Here is a 20,144-nt window from a genome sequence, read left to right as displayed (position 1 = left end):
CTGCTGCTGCTGCATTCCATATCACTAATGTATGTTTCTGTGTACGCAGCTCAAGTTGCTCTGATCATTTCTATAAAGAGGTTTTGAGAAAATTTTAATTGAATATCTTGATTACAAATATCACCCAATGTAAAGCCAGCTGTTATCCAAATTTACTTTAGATTTATTGTATTTATTGCTTTTAATTACTGGAAAAAAGCCATCAACAAAAGTCGTGAAATCCAATTTTTATCCCTAGATAGACATTTTACCTTTCAAATAAGCTACCTAGAAATCAAACACTACACTATTCCAGCGGGTGTGAGCAGTGACGCGTTGCAGTGTGTTTGAGGGAAATTGAGACAAGGTATTAAAAAATAATTTTATCTTTTGTATTCATAAAATGTTTCTCATTTACCCCTTTACCAGTTACCAGATTATTTTCTGATAGCTTTTTAAAAATAAACTTGACATCTGTCTCCTAGGAAAAAAAGTAGGAAAAGAAACTCAAGTTATAATATTAAAAAAAAAAATAATAAATCTACTTGCTGCCCTATGCCTACGAGACAAGATCTGCTCTTAATGAGAGGTAAAATTCACTGAAAGACCTCTGATAAATCTCACCACAAATGGTAACTTCACAAGTGTAGCTCAAAGAAACAGCAAAATCTGTATGTATATGCTAAATATAGGCTGTGTGGAGAAAATATATAGAAAGAAGCATTTTAATTTTGTACGAATTATTGGTGTTTTGTCATTCAGAAATGTGTTTTGAAGAGCTGCTGCAAAGGAATGACTGCTTAACCTTTTATAGTCGTGAATATAAATAAGGCTCAAAATAAACATCTGGTGTCTGGAGACAAAATATTAAAAGAAACTCATGTCAAATAATTTTATTCTTCATTTCCATCCAATTGTGATGCTTCTCATTTAATTATTGGTGTATGTCGTTCAGAGAAGAAAAGGGTTGACAGCTTTTCCATTTAGAGGGGAGAAACTTCAAGAAATAAGCGTCTAGTGAACCAGCAGTGTTATTTGTGCCTATGAGCCATCACTATTCCATAAGCACGTGGCCAACTGACAGAGCAAGACAAGAGTTTGCGGGATGGCCCACACATGCTCATGGCTGGTCCAGAGTTTGCAGACAGCCACCACATGTGCATGAAAACCAGAGTACGCAACTTTTTAGTACATACACAACATTTATATATAAGGCCCCAGGTCAGTAGGGACTAAATCAAAATACAAGAAACAACATTACTTAACAATAAGTGGTGAGTATAATAACTTTATACTATAACTTAAAATTATAGTAGAGATGTTGCATATCATCTGAGATTATCTACTTACATATTTATAAGCATACGCATGTTTACATAACCTTCATATTAGTTGTGAGTTAACTAACATGTTTACAGAGTACAACTATTCACATCTACATTTAAATCTTACAAATTAGATAGTTAATGAAAATGTTAAAGCACTTCAATAAAAAAAAATTTAAATCGATGCATCAGTTTGGCAAATTCATGGTCTATAATAATAGAAATGCTTTGGCAGGTTGTTTTTCCTCCATCATTCTTCATTCTCTTCTTATGCTGTCCCAATTCCAACCAACAGTGCCACAACAAAGGTCAAGTTTCCCAGGAAGAACAGAACCATCAATAGGACATCAACTGTTATCTACAAAAAAATACAATTTCCATTACAAATGTTATTGTTTTCTAAAATATACTTTTAGCCAATTTTCTCTTACCCTTTTTGGTTCCAAAGTATCTGTAATCCAAAGAAAAGAGAACTGTTAAAGCTGCTACAGGATATTTAAACAGTTTATCTACATTTTAGCAGTGAGTGTGTGGTGTCTGCTACTCGGGGGAGCCAGGAGGTGCTGCAGGCGGGGGCGGAGCTAGACTGTTAGCACAGTGGGGGCGGAGCTTCATCGTGGGCCCACCTGCTACAAAGTCATATTAACCAAGTTTACATGACCATAGACTCGCTCCGAAAGTCCACAGAGTCTGTCTGCTTCGCTGCTGCCGGAGCAGCCATTCTACTAAATGTTTGTGTTCACACCAGAAGCGCCGCAGTGCGTCCAGGAAGCGTCCCAGCGTCAAGCAGCACAGCGCAGAGGATGAACCGGGCAGGAAGTCAGACACAGAAACGACCAGACTTCCGATCGTATGTCACCAATAAACAGTTAAATCAGACAAAAAAAGAAACATTTTTACTACGTAACCTACTTAATCATAGTAGAAGCACGAAAAGTAAGCACTAATCAACAAATCAACAAAATTTAAACAAGTCCGGCAGGTAAAACGCTCTTATTCTCCCTGTGGCAGTTTCAAGATGCACCCGTCAAGACGAGAAACGAAAGTGATACACAGAGAGCTTTTAAGAATGTAGTAGAAGCACAAAAAGGACAATTAAAAATAAGTCATTTAACGTGGGGCAGCTACACACTTTGCTGCTGAAATGCTTCTGAGAGGCTTCCAGTGGACACATGCAGCCTACGCCCCTCCCAAGATCCATGAGAGTGAAGGGTTTTGTTAGAGTTTTGTTAAAATGTGTTAATAAGTTTGCCATTTGCTTGAAATACAAATGTTACTTTAAGATTTATGTTTATTTAAGCGTGTCTCCTTAGAATCTAATGTGTTTGTTGGTAATTGTCGTTCTTGTGCCGGTTTACCATTGACACCATGAGTGATCTGGTGGATCGTCATGTTTGATCGTGTCCAATATAATCAGCTCATATCACCGTGATGCTCATAGTAGTGATGTTCCATGAAACTTCATACCTGTACGATAAAATACCAAGTAATACCCAGGCTGGTATTGCCGATACCAATCCCTTTTACATATTTTCTTTCTATTTTAATGTGACCTCCCCTCTCCTGTTCTGTAATTATGAGAGAAATAAGGAGTAGGCTGTAGTCTTACCAATTCAAAATAAAAGCTGCAAAATGACAAGACGTCAAACTACTGTCATATAATAAATTATAATAATATAATATTATAATAAAAATATCCTGCTCAGAACTGCTGCTTTATAACATCATCCTATTATTGTGACAAAGAGCTGCAAAGAGCTGTAAAGGGCTGTAAAGGGCTGTAGCACAAGCATGACTTTGACAGGCGGAAGGAAAAGTAGTTCCTATCAACTGAGTATAATTAGACCATCCTGGTGACAGTAAGATACTTATAATAAAACACACTCACTCCAAATGACTGAGTTTAGATATCGATCCTTTTATATGAGTATCGATCCTAGAGCAGGAGACGTTGGTATCAGAAATATCGATACTTTAGGATCGATCTGCACATTACTACCTTATAGTCCACTTAGTGGGCCCCCTACCAGCGTGGGCCCTGGGTCGGCCGCCCCATGCACCCACGCTACCTCTGCTTATGGCTGCAGGAATGTATGCTCCTCAATACAGCTCCTTAATCAAAAATTATTTAAAAAATCCGCCTAGTAAAAATTTGGAAAATCAATATGTGGCGGTCCGCGTTAATAATTATCCCAATTATAGGTTATGCTTACAAATAAAAACTATATGACAACTAAATCAAACAAATCAAACTGAAATATGCACATTTGACTATTAGAAGATGTAATTAAAAACTACTGGAACTCTGTTCTTCAATGATATTTGTTTGTTGTTATTTTGTTTATGTCATTGCCTACTATTTCATTTAGTTATTAAATTGTCTATTAATTCATATATTTATTATTTTATTTTCCTATTTTATTAATATAATTATATGACCCATCCGGTCTTCCATACTAATGGTAAGATAAGACAAGACTGTAGCCGCGCATTCCCTGACACAGATTCAGGTCACTTCAGATCCTTGGTGTTGTTGGTAGGTTGGGTCTGCTCCAAGGTCTCTACTCTGATAGAACAGGAAAGGTTCCCTGAGCACAAATGCTCGTCTCAGGTGCAATCTAACCTAACAAAGAGCCTGACAATCATCAACATCATTTGTTGTTATTGTTGTTGTTGACACATGACACCACCACTGAGCGTATTTTTCCCCCTCAAATATATAAGCTTTATAAATTTATATGTGCAATCATTTATTTTTACAGTGTGCAGGAGTTTCTTTGCTACTTTTGATCGCCCCCCTCCATCACACCTGTCTCACGTTATAGAGGTGCAAGGTCATTTTCTGTTATTTTCCTCAAATAAAAAATAAGCACTCTTAAATGAGAGTCACAGAGGTTAGAGTATGTAAGTGTTTCAGACTTCCACTGAAGTTTCATCTCATCAGTAAATAAGCACCATTTAAGAGCCACTTCACAACAACAACAACAACAACAATAATAATAATAATAAAATAACAACAGCATAAGAAGGTGTATTTACCGGTACTGTTAACCTTCCATCTCCCATGGACCTCAAACAGGATAAAGAACAACACCTCCCAGCCAACACAGCCACCCATCACTTTCGTCAGCCATTGGTCCAGAGTGCTGTCGATTAACTTCAGGCCAGTTAATATGGCCGCCACTGTATGATGTGACATAAAAACAGCTTCATCGAGACATGTAGCAAGGGTTGACAGTATGTATGTAGTTGAACTTGAACATTTGTTATTAAAGAGTTTGCAGAGCATTTATCAGTGCATAATGAAAGAGCTTACCAGATAAAGCTTTTATTGCCAGTCCATTTAAAGCATGTGACCAGTTGAATAGAAACCTCCTGTCAAAGAAAAGAGGAACAACATGAAATGATCACCGGAGAAACAGTACTGGTCGTTTGTTGCTCAAAATGACCTGTGTTTCTAAGCATGAAATATTCTTGAACTTCGAGACAGTAGTTTGACAGCATTAGTGTGGAAAAGCTAGTAGGTGGACTTTGAGTAAAGATTAAGTTTTTAAGTGGGGTGATAGTCATCAAAAACACTAATGAAGATAACCTGCTCTGAGCAGTTTAAAGATGCAGTGTAAATTGCTATGACAGCACACCTCGGGTAAAACGCATCCACTTTTCATAGTACAGGTGAATCGGGAAGTTATACCCGACATTACAAAGTTGCTCTTGAAGTTACCTGAATAAGCCAGTTACAGCAGAGCACTGATAAATGTGTTGATTTTACCTATTTTACCTATTTTTTACCGATTTTATCTATTTTGTTATTTAGATTTGAAGACTTGTTGAATCACACACACACGCACACACGCGCACACACACACACACACACACAGCGGGGGTACCTACTGTGGATGTTGAGGTCCACAGCGAAGCAGAGCCAGTAGGAGCTGGAGGAACATGAGGATCACAACCAGGCAGCCTAAAACAGGATGGGCTCCCTGCAAACAGCACAAGTGACAGTCACTGACATACAACTGTTTGCAATGTTTATTTCAAATGGCTTCACTGGTATGATATAAACAATTATTTACTCACTTTTGTGAGACACCATTTCTATCTATCTATCTCTATATATATATACATATGTTTCAGCATTTCATATTTCTTCAAAATAGTATTAAAAATCTCCTCGTCTCGTTCTCATGCATCATCACGTCTCGTGACTCAAGTGTATCGTTACACCCCTGATCTAAGCCCTTGTGTCCCCACCACTTTTCAACACAAAGTGACGCCCTTGAACACAGCGGTGTTAAAAAGATATGAAAATATAGCACGCTTGCATACACAGTGGGGTGCGCAAGCCACCACCATTTCTGAGGTAATTTCCCACTGCATGCATAACACTACACGGTAGAGGTGTGTGTGTGATGTTGTAGCTTTAATAAAAACCTTGATAAAACCCCCCACTATTTTCAGAGTGTTTCTCTCATTAATGTATGACTATAATTTTATAGAATATTCAGGTTTCTTACTTGCAGATTTGTGATAATTTCCCCCCTTAAAAGGTCGAGTGTGTAATGTTTCTGAGGATCTAGTAACAGAAATGCAATATAAGATCCATAACTATGTTTTCAGTTGTGTATAAAGACCTTACACAATGAACTGTTAAGAATAAGTAGTAATAGTATACAGCAGAGGTGGCACATTGTTTTATCCATTAGGTGGTGGGTGAGAAAATATGTCATAATACTGAACTTAGTTGGTAAAGTGTCTGACTCTCACCTAGAGGGTTGTGTGTTCGATCTCATGTCGGGAGAAAATTATTTTTCCGTCTTCAACTAATTGATTATGCAGCGACTGAATCACATGCTCACAATAAAGCATATGCTGCGGACACTTTTTAATTTCCCCAGTTTCTTATCTGACGGCTCTTTCAGAGGTGTGTTAATGTCATTCAGAAAAAGTAAAAGCTCTCAATTCAACTCAAAGCCAAAATCTAATGTTTTAAACAGGTGAGTTATATAAAAATTCATCCCCTCTACAGATGTCATGAATGTGGGCCTTTAAGGATTCAACTGCAGTTTTGGCACTTCCACTTTTGGGCTTCATTTTTTAACAACATAAGTACTCATAATCCTTGTGCATTCTGATCCGTGAGAAAGGAGGCTGCAAAAAGAGTAGTGAGTCCCAGCAGTGCTGTTGTACTGACCCCAGACCAGTCCTTGGCGTATGAGAAGGGGAGGATGAAGGCAACAATTGTGGCAGATACCGTTACACTCATCACTGCAACATGGACCTGGAGTAACACAAATAGTACAATATGATATTGTCGAACACATACAGAGCTCAGGAGATATGCGCCTAAGAGAAGGCAGGCTTACACCAAGATTTATGAAGACTGAGGTGGAGGGACTTCCCATGATGCACTGCGCTCCGCTTTCTTCCCGTTTCTTTCCATCTGAATGCAACCTCATCCCTTTAATGCATGTTACTAACTTGACTTCTTCCCTTTCCCGTAGTTTTGTGCTTTCTTGTCCCGCTCCTCTCTCTTCCTATCACTTTCTGCAGGTGTTTCTGGCTCTGGAGCCTTTTGAGTCTGGATTTGTGGTTGTGGGCCACTTTCTGCCCCCATGTTCCTGCAATAGGACTAGTAATAACAATTGTAGCAGAGGGTGCTCTTTCATGGTCACTTCCCGAAATGTGGGATACATAAAAAATGCAATTATGCGGTGTGAAGTCTCACCAGAAACCAGACATCTTTCCCGCACAGGTTCTGTCCTTTGGCCATTCCTTTCAGATACCGAGCAACCAACATTCCCAATGATCCTGTGGTCATCCAGGCTATCAGCATCAGTGATCCTGAAACACAGTTCAGTGTTAGAATGCTGCTCAATTCTCACCACATTTTTCATGACTCCACATCCATTTCATCCTTTTGTCCCAACACAAAACTTCTCTCTGTGAGGAGAGTATGGGCAAAGACTTCTTCTCCAAGCAGTAAATGTGAAGGTCTTCTAACTGACTTCCTGACTGTGTTCATGTGAAGCAGTCTCTCATGACGTACAATCTACTCCGTTAAACCTAACAACAACTCCTTTTTCTGAAAGGGTATTGATATACTGGCAGATGGTGCAGTCAACAGAACCAGAACGATATAACAGTGACATTACGTTTACACACCGGTCTAATAAAGATGGTTACCAACTCCCATCCTGATTATACTGCAGTGCAGATGTTTCAAGGAAAGGCCAAGGGGTTACCAAAATCAGCTAGTACTACTGTAAACACCCCCCTGGGCAGAATCTCACCATGTGCTTTGAGGATATCAGGACATCCATCCTTTCCAACAAGCTGAGGTCTGGAAATGTCAACCTTGTCAGGGCTGATGAAGGTATCTGTATGGATCTGGATTTGTCCTGTTGGAGAGATGCATGAAACAGACAGAGCTGAATGATCCGCTTCCAGCTCTTTTTGTTTTGCTTTGGAATGATGCTTAGAGTTTACTTAGAAGAGCACAATTGGTGAAAGTTTGACTCTTATCATTAGCTCAGCTTTTTAATAACTGCTGCTCATCTTGTTTAAGCTGAAAGATTTCTGTGATATTGTTACACTTTACAGAAGCAAGCAGTAACAGAAATGATTTTCACACTACAGCAAAGAAGGTGATATTTCATCAGCCATTGCAATACTTGGAAAAATCTCCAGCTAGTTAAGTGTGATAGATTATGTATCATTTATTTTAACATAGTAACAGATGAGATCACAGTGACATCACTAAGAAGATGACTAAGAAGTCAGACAGAAAGAGTCCGATGCATGTGTTTCTTTCAGACAAGAAACAAGAGCAGAGTGAACGCAGCCAAACCAACCTTCCTACCTGTCTAATAGGCCTACCAGGCTTACACCCATAACAATTTTCATCCAGTAACATCCACCAACATTCAGTGCCAATGCATTAAGTAGTGTGTCCTTTTCCATTTGGCAAGGTGGAAAAAAAGGGTATTGAGGTCAGGGTGGTGCACGGGCATGTAGTGCCTCACACTTTCATGCAGGTGATTGGGTTTGCAACCTGTTACAGACCTGCAATTAACATTTGTTTTTAAAAATACCGTAACCACAATCTTTCTCTAACCCTAAAGGATGAGTCTGATAATATTCTATATTGTTCTTATGTGAACAAATCACACGAAAAGACCCAAACCAACATTGAATTGATCCAACGAACAAGAATTGTGTGTGTATCTAAATCCTGATGTAATTTATTCCTCTGTGCCATAGAACTCCATTGTAGTCAAAAAATTAATCACTAACAAAGACCACGCCTGCGGAGATGTAGATTTAGATTGGTTAACTGCATGTAATAGAGCTAAAATGACATGATGTGAGAGGAATGGATTGAAGGTCCGGAGAAAAGACCGAGTGATAAGGGGGTGAGGGTCGAGGTGTGATGGATGAGGGGGTGACGGGAAGATCGGTGAGGGATGAAGGGATGGATTGGAGGAATCGGGTCCATGGCTGATGAATAAAAGAGTGTAGAGGAGACTGGTGTCTGCTGGCAGGAAGATGGACGGGAACTGGTGACAGTCGAGACTCTGAGCGGGGGAGCTGTCTCTTTGTGGTTGGATGTACGGAGCCCCCGAAAGAACTTCAGACAGACAGGTGTACATGTGTGTTTCTGATGTCATTTAGATCGTTGCGGTCAGATAACCTGAGCTAGGTGTCCTGTTGGTGGTCCAACAGACATTTGTAATTCTCAAAACTAAAAAATGATTTTAATTATTTAGAATTTTGTACTATTGATTGGACAAAACAAAAACGTCACTTATTTCTCACCATCTTACATTTAAAAGTCACAGAACAGTTTGTGTTGCGTACTTTTACTTTTTTCCTGATTACATGTGTATTTTCCTGATTACTGAAATCAGTAATAGCAATAATGCACACTGTATCTTTCCTGAAGCCAATTTATCTGTGAAAAATGTGACTGATCACTTATCAGAAAATGTAGCACTTTCAAGATTATCACCATTGATAAGTACATTAATCTGTTTGCAAAACCTTTCTTTGTTGTTGTGGAGACAGTATCGGAGGACATGCAGTTTAAATGCACAGTGATTATACTCCACTGACAGCTCTGATTATCAGACTTCCACAGGGGCTTGGAAAAGTCCAGATCTCCCTAGATGATTCACCATGTCAAACGGATGGTCAGTTTGTTTGCCACTATCTACATGTGAGCAAAAATTTCAGTAGCACTTTACATTACAGTTCTTACTAAAATGGTAATAGTTTGATAATAAAGAAGTAATAAATCATGCCCAGTGTTAGGCAAGCCACTTAGAAAATGTATTTAGCTAAGGTAACAGTTACTCTACATTAAATTAAGTTTCACAACACTGAAGCTAAATGTAGCAAGCTAAGCTACAGCAACGTGGCAAAAGTATTTTACCAAATCTAAGCTATTTTTTAAAATATTGAACCAACTTTATTCCACAGTAGAAAAAGAATAAAGACTTTAGAAACATTTGGACATCCTTGTTCTAGTAGTTAGTAACATCTTCATCCCTGATTAATAACTACCTCCTCCACCATTACACAATGTCTTCATTACCATTGCTGCTGGGTCCATGGACAAACATGAGATAGTAGCTTTGGTTGAAGCCAGTAGTCCTCTGAGTAGACAAAGTGTTCATGGAAGTGAAGGAGCAGCTGATAACTTTGTTCAACACTGATGCGCTTACATTAGAAACATTCCCCTGGTGGACAGTAAAGAAACCATTAGAACAACAGAGCATAAAATATTTCATGGTTAGAGAAATTCTTACACCTTGACCAGATATGAATCAGGGGTATCAGAATAACTTCAGTACCAGAGGAAGAAGTTGTGGAGTTGTTCGTCCTGTTGAAAAGGCATGCTGCAACCCCACCAGGCCATTACTGCCTATGCCACAAATATAAATGTCATCGTTTCCCTGAGGAAAGAAAGAGGCAAGAATAAAACTCTTTCACGAGAAGTTACTTTTCATTCTTCTCAAATATCAACCCAAACCTGTCAAGATGTTGAGAAAAGTGTTTGGTTGAAATAACAATCCTGCTGGATATTCTCAAATCGACCTCTTGAAAACATGAACAGAACAAAGCGTATTTGTTTGTCTGGCAGGGCTTTAGGATTGACAAATGTTATCCTTAGTGCGTGTTGTGAACGCAACCAGACGCACTTCAAAGAAGGTCAGATGGTGTCAAAAGAGGGAGGGATGTTTTCCTCCCCGAGAGTTGACCTCACCTGGTGTTTGGTAAGGACTGGCAGAGACTCAGTCAGACAATGCATCGCTTAAGGATTGTGTATTCAAAGAGCCTTAGTGAACCTTTCTAGCCGTAAAGGTGTCACTAAAGACAGTCCACAGGACAGGAAAGGGGGCTATCTGACCCCTTTCTCCCTCCTTCTCAGGTCACCTCCGGCCTCAATCTGACTCTTTTATCTCCACAGAACGGCTGAGCCATAAACCACCATTTCGTTCTCTAATAGCCAATGCGATAAGCCAGGAATGCAAAGAAAAGAGACCATAACAACCCCTTTTTCTCGAACCAAGCAAGGTTCCATTATAACTGTGTTTATTCTGTTTAAATAATAACCTTGCTAAGTGAGCAGTGGCGTTTGCCTCTGAGTTTAGTAAGTAATAACCCTGTTGTTATCCTTTCAGTGATGTTTGAAAACTAGCAGACCCATAAGAAAGTAATCTTGAAGAGTTCCCTAACCTCTTTCTGTTTTGTCTTGATTCCTCCCTGTTACTCCCTAATAATCACTGTTTGATCAGCATTAACTAATGCTTTAGTTAAATGTTTCATATACAATTTCCTACTAAAATATCCATTCATACGCTTGTGTGTATCACCAGCCTCTCAGTTAAAGTGGTAAATCTGTTAAAGTGGAATGTCTAATGTTTTCTCGTGTGACCCGAGCGCCACCAAGGGGACAGGAAAGGTATAACACGACAATGATCTACTGACAATGATCGCTAAGTAGGCCTACCTATCACCATGTAATTGCATAAACAAAATTTTGCTGCCACGCTTACATCTAAATTGTCTCTTGAGTTAAAACCAGTAACCAGCAAGTATGCTGAGGACATGTAATTAAGCTTTGTTACGTTTTATATAACCATTATAATCTTTTTCCATAGTGTTTAGCCTCGTTTTAATTGTCTTTATCCGAATGTTTAGAACTGAGTATTTTTCCAAATGTCGATATTGTGGAGAGAGAGATTAAAGGGAAATATGCGCAACGTATATTTGTTTACCTTATTTGTTTAACACCTTTGGGGTGACTTCCCCTAAGACCCACTCCCAAATTGACGTCACTAGGCTACCTAATGACGTCAAATAAAAGCGCCTTGTTGTCCTCTGCTTCTTTTTTTTTTTTTTAAACTCTCTTGAAACTAAACGTATATGCTCTCTTAACTTCCTTTACTTTTTGAAATTCTGATCTTTTTTCTGTTTCGTACTTAAATTTCCTTCAGACGAGCTGAGAAAGCTACGACCCTGAATCCCAATTTTCTTAGCGGAAGATTTGATTTTTTGAGATTTGGTCATGCGTTCCCTCATACTCGTAGAATTCTCTACCTCTACAATATAAACTATAAACTGAAATTCAATCGAGCCTTACATTGGCTACCTTGTTCATTACCCTGTTCGTTGCCTAGATCTGCTACAATGCGCTAATGGTTCATCGTCTAGAAAACATGAATGTGGTCAGTACATGCCATGGTATTTGATTTTGATATGGCTTAGGGGCAGTATGACAGGATTTGTGTTGTAAGGTCAGCATTAGACTCTGAACAAACAACAACAATGGCTGAATATTTTAAACAGTATAATAATCTGAGCGTTCTTGAGCGTTGCAATATATAGTTATGGTTACAATGTGCAAAGTCTGAGGTTCTCAAGGAAAATATTTCATATCTCCCCTCTGATGGGTGTACCTTTTAAATATCGAGAGCCTAATTGTTAGAAGTGTTACAAAACATGAAACATTTCATAGAATCAAGCATTTTGTCTTCACATTACCATCATCTGATCATCTGAGAATCCAAAAGCGATGTACCCATCAGAAGGACCAGTCATCTCATAGCGAACGGCTGAATAACTGGGAGACAACATCTTGGCTGACATGAAATAACAGTCAGCACTGACAGCAGGGTCACAGTTTGAAGGCTGACTGAAACACATCTTGGTGACACCGCAGTCTGCACTGGAGATACCTTTCTGCAGGAAAAAGATTAAAGCTGTAAAATCATTTTAATATAACCAGAGGAACAGAATTCAATCCCAGTCTTCATAATTGACAGCACAAAAGGCATTCTTGAATTCACTAAGGACATGGATTGCGGCGGCTGGTTGCTACACGAATTGCGCTACCCGCCCTGTCTCAAGGTCTGATTCACAAAAGATGAAAATACAAAGCAAACGCCTAAAAAGTTTTGCTACTTATGTGTGCAATATGCCCTTGTTGTGAGTCTGTAAAATGTTCACCTGAAATTTTCTGTAGTGGTCCCAGTAGGCTAATATTTGTAAAGTGTACTGAAGTAGCATATTGCAAGACATTGTAAAGCAATATTTGAGTCAAAAAAGCATAAATGCAGCTTCAGAACAAAACTTTCCACTCATATCTTATGAATAGCCTATGTTTGATTTGAAAGAAAACATGTTCTAATTCTAATTAAAACTATTCTAACTATCTCTCCCACGCTATTTCATTGATTTCTTGTGTGTCTCGATGTCTCGTTTTTCTATGACTCACTCTATGTTACCACTAGGATGGTTATCGCTACTTGAACAGCTGCTCACCTTCGGCTGCGGTCTCAGACATGTTCGTCACTGCAGCAAGTTTATCACCACAAGCTCACTGTAAAAAATGCCTGTGAAATCCACAGTAATTTACTGTGTTTGTGCACAGTTAGTTACAGTATACTAATACACAGTAACATACTGTGTAATCAAAGAGTTATTGTGAAAATCACAGTAATCAGGTTGCTACCCTAAAAATCACAGTAACCAAAAATGTACTGTGGATAATCACAGTTATGATCGTTGTACTGTAGATAATCACATTAACCAACAGTGTGCTGTGAAAAGCACTGTAATGAACATTGTACTGTAGATAATCACAGTAATGATCGTTTTACTGTAGACAGTCACAGTAATGATCATTGTACTGTAGATAGTCACAGTAATGATCATTGTACTGTAGATAATCACAGTTATGATCGTTTTACTGTAGATAGTCTCAGTAATGATCATTGTACTGTAGATAGTCACAGTAATGATCATTGTACTGTAGATAGTCACAGTAATGATCATTGTACTGTAGATAATCACAGTTATGATCGTTTTACTGTAGATAATCACAGTAATGATCGTTTTACTGTAGATAATCACAGTAATGATCATTGTACTGTAGATAATCACAGTTATGATCGTTTTACTGTAGATAGTCTCAGTAATGATCATTGTACTGTAGATAATCACAGTAATGATCGTTTTACTGTAGATAGTCTCAGTAATGATCATTGTACTGTAGATAATCACAGTAATGATCATTGTACTGTAGATAATCACAGTTATGATCGTTTTACTGTAGACAGTCACAGTAATGATCATTGTACTGTAGATAGTCACAGTAATGATCATTGTACTGTAGATAATCACAGTTATGATCGTTTTACTGTAGATAATCACAGTAATGATCATTGTACTGTAGATAATCACAGTTATGATCGTTTTACTGTAGATAATCACAGTAATGATCATTGTACTGTAGATAATCACAGTTATGATCGTTTTACTGTAGATAGTCTCAGTAATGATCATTGTACTGTAGATAATCACAGTAATGATCGTTTTACTGTAGATAGTCTCAGTAATGATCATTGTACTGTAGATAATCACAGTAATGATCATTGTACTGTAGATAATCACAGTTATGATCGTTTTACTGTAGATAGTCACAGTAATGATCATTGTACTGTAGATAATCACAGTAATGATCGTTTTACTGTAGATAGTCTCAGTAATGATCATTGTACTGTAGATAATCACAGTAATGAACATTGTACTGTAGATAATCAAAGTTATGAATGTTTTACTGTAGATAGTCTCAGTAATGATCATTGTACTGTAGATAATCACAGTAATGAACATTGTACTGTAGATAATCAAAGTTATGAATGTTTTACTGTAGATAATCACAGTAATGATCATTGTACTGTAGATAATCACAGTAATGATCGTTTTACTGTAGACAGTCACAGTAATGATCATTGTACTGTAGATAGTCACAGTAATGATCATTGTACTGTAGATAATCACAGTTATGATCGTTTTACTGTAGACAGTCACAGTAATGATCATTGTACTGTAGATAATCACAGTTATGATCGTTTTACTGTAGACAGTCACAGTAATGATCATTGTACTGTAGATAATCACAGTTATGATCGTTTTACTGCAGATAATCACAGTTATGATCGTTTTACTGTAGATAATCACAGTAATGATCATTGTACTGTAGATAATCACAGTTATGATCGTTTTACTGTAGATAGTCTCAGTAATGATCATTGTACTGTAGATAATCACAGTAATGATCGTTTTACTGTAGATAGTCTCAGTAATGATCATTGTACTGTAGATAATCACAGTAATGAACATTGTACTGTAGATAATCAAAGTTATGAATGTTTTACTGTAGATAGTCTCAGTAATGATCATTGTACTGTAGATAATCACAGTAATGAACATTGTACTGTAGATAATCAAAGTTATGAATGTTTTACTGTAGATAATCACAGTAATGATCATTGTACTGTAGATAATCACAGTAATGAACATTGTACTGTAGATAATCACAGTTATGATCGTTTTACTGTAGATAGTCACAGTAATGATCATTGTACTGTAGATAATCACAGTAATGATCGTTTTACTGTAGATAGTCTCAGTAATGATCATTGTACTGTAGATAATCACAGTAATGATCATTGTACTGTAGATAATCACAGTAATGAACATTGTACTGTAGATAATCACAGTTATGAACGTTTTACTGTAGATAATCACAGTAATGATCATTGTACTGTAGATAATCACAGTTATGAACGTTTTACTGTAGATAATCACAGTAATGATCGTTTTACTGTAGATAATCACAGTAATGATCATTGTACTGTAGATAATCACAGTAATGAACATTGTACTGTAGATAATCACAGTTATGATTGTTTTACTGTAGATAGTCACAGTAATGATCATTGTACTGTAGATAATCACAGTTATCATCGTTGTACTGTAGATAATCACAGTTATCATCGTTGTACTGTAGATAATCACAGTTATGATCGTTTTACTGTAGATAGTCACAGTAATGATCATTGTACTGTAGATAATCACAGTTATCATCGTTGTACTGTAGATAATCACAGTTATCATCGTTGTACTGTAGATAATCACAGTTATGATTGTTTTACTGTAGATAATCACAGAACTAATATGTTGCTGTCTGTGTGCTAAAGGTTCACATTTTTATAGTCTACCTTAATACTCCATGTTTACAGGAAGTTATTGGTCACTGTAATCATTATTCCTGCCCATATAGTCTGTAAAGACATCACCACAGTTGTCTTTTTTGTATAAATTCATTCTAAAGTTTAGCTGAAGCTACTATGAATTATCAGCTAAGCATCTGCATTAGACTATTCAAAAGTGGATATCTTCTAAAGGTACACTGTTTTTAAGAGATTTCTCTTCACTGCAACCATGGAGGGGGAATTATTACAGTGACCAATAACTCAGTTATAACAGCAATGTTAAAGTTTACATGTGTATGTGAGAATTGTTTTAAGACACACTTGAAATAATGTTTTTATGTACTGCAATGCCTGGCCACCAAAACCTCAAAGGACCAGCTGGAGCTCATATGTGCTCATAGGTATGTCTGGCTCCTGCACACGAGCCAAATATTCTTGTGAAAAAATAATTTTATTTAAAATATTGTTATACATTAAGTAATTGGCTACTTTTGTACTTCACAAATTGACTGCTGTGTTAATGTGAAATGACATGTAGACAGAACAGTTGTTAAGCAAATCTGTATGTTTGTGTTATTTGTTGTACCTGTTTAATAACATTTTATCATATACAGCTCCTTGGCTGAATGTACAGTAGTGTTTACGTAATGTTTTGATCATGTTGTAATGTAAGAACTGAGCATTAACTGGGAGGGGTCCCTTGTGGAAAACCATTTCACCTGAACCTAAACGGTTAGCTCTATCAGAACAGTTAGACATGATGTAATTTTGTGTTTCAGCAACTTTAAACAAAATAAAAAATCTGACAGTGTTTGTTAATTAAATAGAGGTAATATTGTTTTGAAATAGACAAAATATTTCCTTTTCCCTTCCACAGATGCTGTGTGATAAAGCAGTTTCCAAATCCCATAGTGTCTGCAGTCGCAGAAAATGTAGAGAGTCCTACTCAAAGATAACCGTCCCTCCACTCCAAGGATAAGGATTGTGGCATTTTTCAGTTTCAGTTTGGTTCCGCCATTTGTACTGTAAGCTTGCGACGAAGTACCTTCACTACAGTTGAGTAAGCGCTTGGACTGCCATACCAACGAGCCTGGCTCTTTGGCGTTGCTGTCAAAGTTGCATGTTTGGTATCCTGTAGACCTGTGTTTGAATCTGGGCAGGGTGACACATATGGTGTCAGAAGTGGGATGGCTTGCCGTGAGGTCATCTGAGCCGTGCCCAGAGTCCGAGGGACCCCCATGGGTAACGTTAATGATGGGATGTTTATAGTGTACTTTTCAGTAATACTGATTATATGTCATCATTTTACTGATTTTATTTTGATTTGAAGGTATTTTGGTCAAGATGTGATACATGCTGCTGTACCTTTTAATGTACAGGAATGTATTTTTGTAATGTACACAAAATTAAAGGTTTTTAGTTGTCTGTATGTGTGTGTGTTGTAAAATATTTTTAATATTTTTACTGATTTTTGTTATTATGCTAAAAGGGCAATTTGCAAGATATTTTTAATGCATTAATAATGAATTATTCTCATACTGAATGGTTTCATAAAGAAGCTCTTGGAGTATACTAGTAATAAATTAGTAATATGCTTAAATGCTGATAAAAATGTTCAGGAACACATTTAAAATAAATTTAAACTGTTCTTCAAGTATAGCACAAAAGGATATTTTAAGTTAAATTTAAAGAATTATATTTAAATTACAGTAAAGGTACTTAAAATAGGTCAATTTTAACACAACTAAGTATATTAAAATATATTGCAATTATATTAAAGTTGATTTTAAGTCTTTCTAAAATGACATTTAACATACTTTAAGTTGTTCCAAAATAACACATTTAATATACACTTAGTATAGTACAATTAAAATGTGATAACTGCATCCAAAAAAAGTGCTACTTAAGTATATACAGTATCTTATATATCTTTTTCACTTGGGAATGTATCTCAGCTACACTGGTCCACATTGCAAAACGTAGGTTTACAACGACAACTGTAAAAGTGTGTGGTTGTTACATTTAAAAAAAAAAATAGTCAAGTGATTCTAAATATTAACTTCCATTTTTACTTCTACTCGGTTCCTTCCACAGAAGCTGGAGGAACTATAAGGCAGAAGATCTCATACATGAACCTACGCAGCATCAGGGACTTCACAGAGTTTGACTGGCAAATAACTAGATGGAGGTGAGGATGTGATAATAATGTGTCTTTGAAAGATTTTCCTCAAGTGGTATTTTTCCATGAAGATATATTCGGTCCAAGTTTTGAGACCTTACTCTCAATAATATCTTTCCAAACTGCTTTCACTGTGTGTCCCTGAGACTATGGACAATCTATCCACAACACACCTGAGACAGTGTTCATTGGAACTACTGGTCTTTTTATATAAATCTTTGACAGTGAAGTGGGAATTTTCAAAATCTTTGGGTGGAGTTGAGCAAGAGAAGAGGGAAAAAAATCACTCTTAAAGGGACAATGTGTTGACAATATTAAATCCTACAAGCAGTACGTACAAACGAATAAACTGCACAACATAGGAATTTATGGTGTGTAGTTATGACCACAGAGTACTCAAGGACTGGAGCGTTGACATGCTGACAGGAATCACAGCAAGTATATTCCCATTACAGTATTGTCTCTTGTTACATGAATAGTTGGTATTCAATATTACATTAGTAAGCACATCCCCCTTTGTTAAGCAGCCTTGGGCACCTTGAAAGGCGCTACATTTAAGTTATTATATTAATTATTATTATTTATTATTATGTGTGGGGCAGGCCACCTTCAGAATTGGCCTTCATTTTTTATCTCAACTATACACTTGTAAGGTTTTATGGCTGCATCTTTCATGATTGTGATGCTATCATGGTGACAAAATCTGATCAAAAACAAACACATTACAAAATGAGCTTGTGTTGTAGTTTCTGCTACTGTAGGTGTCTCTAAGACCATATTTTGCCACAATGACACAGACAAACTCACAATTTGAAAACAATACCAGCTACGAGGGATAAAATGGTTAAATAAGCTGTAGCGATAGGTTCTAAAACCTGGTATTACATGGACCATGGGGTTATGAAAGACCGAAGTATCAATAATCTCGGTACTGCCAGCGTTATTGAAGAAATTAGGATAGTTGTGTAGCATGACTACTTTTGATTTAATACATTTATGAAAATTAATACAAAATTATGAATTTTAATATTCAAAGAATATTCATTCATAAAGCTCTCGTTTCGCGGGGCACCACGAATTGTGTGTTGCCTATTTCTGGCAAGTAAGTCCCTGCCAAGAGAATTTACCCTTTAGATATGAGACTGACTGATTGATTTAAGATAATTGAACGATTATTAACTAACTGATCACTGGTGAATAATTGTATAGTTATTAAAAGCTACCTAGAGGTCCGGAGACTCTAGGTTAATAACAACTCCGGTGGTGCCCCGCGAAACAAGAGATTAATATTGTCTGAATATTCAAATTCATAATTGGGTATTCTCATAAATTTATTAAAATTCATAGCTAGTTTAGACATGCTACAATCCTTTGATGTGCGATAATTCAACAAAGAGGGAGTTCAGTTGCCATGGTTACGTGTGTGGGGGGCAGTTTAGGGTTTTCTGCCCTCCGATAGGCTGTTCAGGTGAAGCTAATAGGCTGTTCAGGTGAAGCTAATCTCTGTTTAGTGTTTCTTTGTCATTTTAACAGTCAGTCACCAAGCGTTATCTGGCTTTCTCCCCTTTCCAATAGTCTTGTGCTTTCTCGTCCCTCTCCTCTCTCCTCCTATCACTTCCTGCAGGTGTTTCTGGCTCTGGAGCTGTGGAGTCTGGATCTGTGGCTGTGGGTCACCTGCTGACCCCGTGTTCCTGCTTGACACCCTCTGCTACAACAACCATTGTTACTAGTCCTATTGTTATTATTGTTATTATAATCATTATCCCTATGATTATTATCATTAACACTACTATACATATCTATACCATTTTTCATTTAGTCATTTAGTCTATAGCAACATCACCTTTACTGTCTGTACCTCTGTGTGTGTATATTGTGTAGGCTGCCCCCCTCCCTCTTCCTCTCTCTCTCTCCCCACTCCCAACCGGTCGAGGCAGATGGCTGCCAGTTATTTGCTGTGATTTGTTTCACAGTAAGTTACTGGTCAATTGCTGCCAGTTATTTGCTGTGATTTGTTTCACAGTAAGTTACTGGTCAATTGCTGCCAGTTATTTACTGTGATTTTTTTTACAGTAAGTTGCTTGTCAGTTG

At 37.3% G+C, this 20,144-nt stretch overlaps 1 protein-coding gene across 1 annotated transcript in view; it reads right to left on the bottom strand.

Annotated features, from left to right (window-relative positions):
- Positions 1-857: 857 nt before the first annotated feature.
- Positions 858-20,144, bottom strand: part of zgc:163022 (putative ferric-chelate reductase 1) — a 36,523-nt gene continuing 17,236 nt past the window's right edge. Inside the window, exons 5-15 of the mRNA XM_038723730.1 lie at positions 12,357-12,554; positions 10,163-10,264; positions 9,904-10,048; positions 7,601-7,708; positions 7,036-7,151; positions 6,502-6,588; positions 5,199-5,290; positions 4,621-4,679; positions 4,344-4,487; positions 1,736-1,755; positions 858-1,662 (exon numbers count right to left, since the gene is read on the bottom strand). Coding sequence (XP_038579658.1) covers positions 1,573-1,662; positions 1,736-1,755; positions 4,344-4,487; positions 4,621-4,679; positions 5,199-5,290; positions 6,502-6,588; positions 7,036-7,151; positions 7,601-7,708; positions 9,904-10,048; positions 10,163-10,264; positions 12,357-12,554 — 1,161 coding nt within the window. The 3' untranslated portion in view covers positions 858-1,572. The remainder of the gene's footprint in view (positions 1,663-1,735; positions 1,756-4,343; positions 4,488-4,620; positions 4,680-5,198; positions 5,291-6,501; positions 6,589-7,035; positions 7,152-7,600; positions 7,709-9,903; positions 10,049-10,162; positions 10,265-12,356; positions 12,555-20,144) is intronic.

This window comes from Micropterus salmoides, unplaced genomic scaffold (genome assembly GCF_014851395.1).
Source record: "Micropterus salmoides isolate LMB-PRFRI ecotype aquatic unplaced genomic scaffold, ASM1485139v1 Ms_hic_scaffold_1, whole genome shotgun sequence".
Classification (NCBI taxonomy): Eukaryota; Metazoa; Chordata; class Actinopteri; order Centrarchiformes; family Centrarchidae; genus Micropterus; species Micropterus salmoides.
This window is presented reverse-complemented; position numbering and strand designations above follow the sequence as displayed.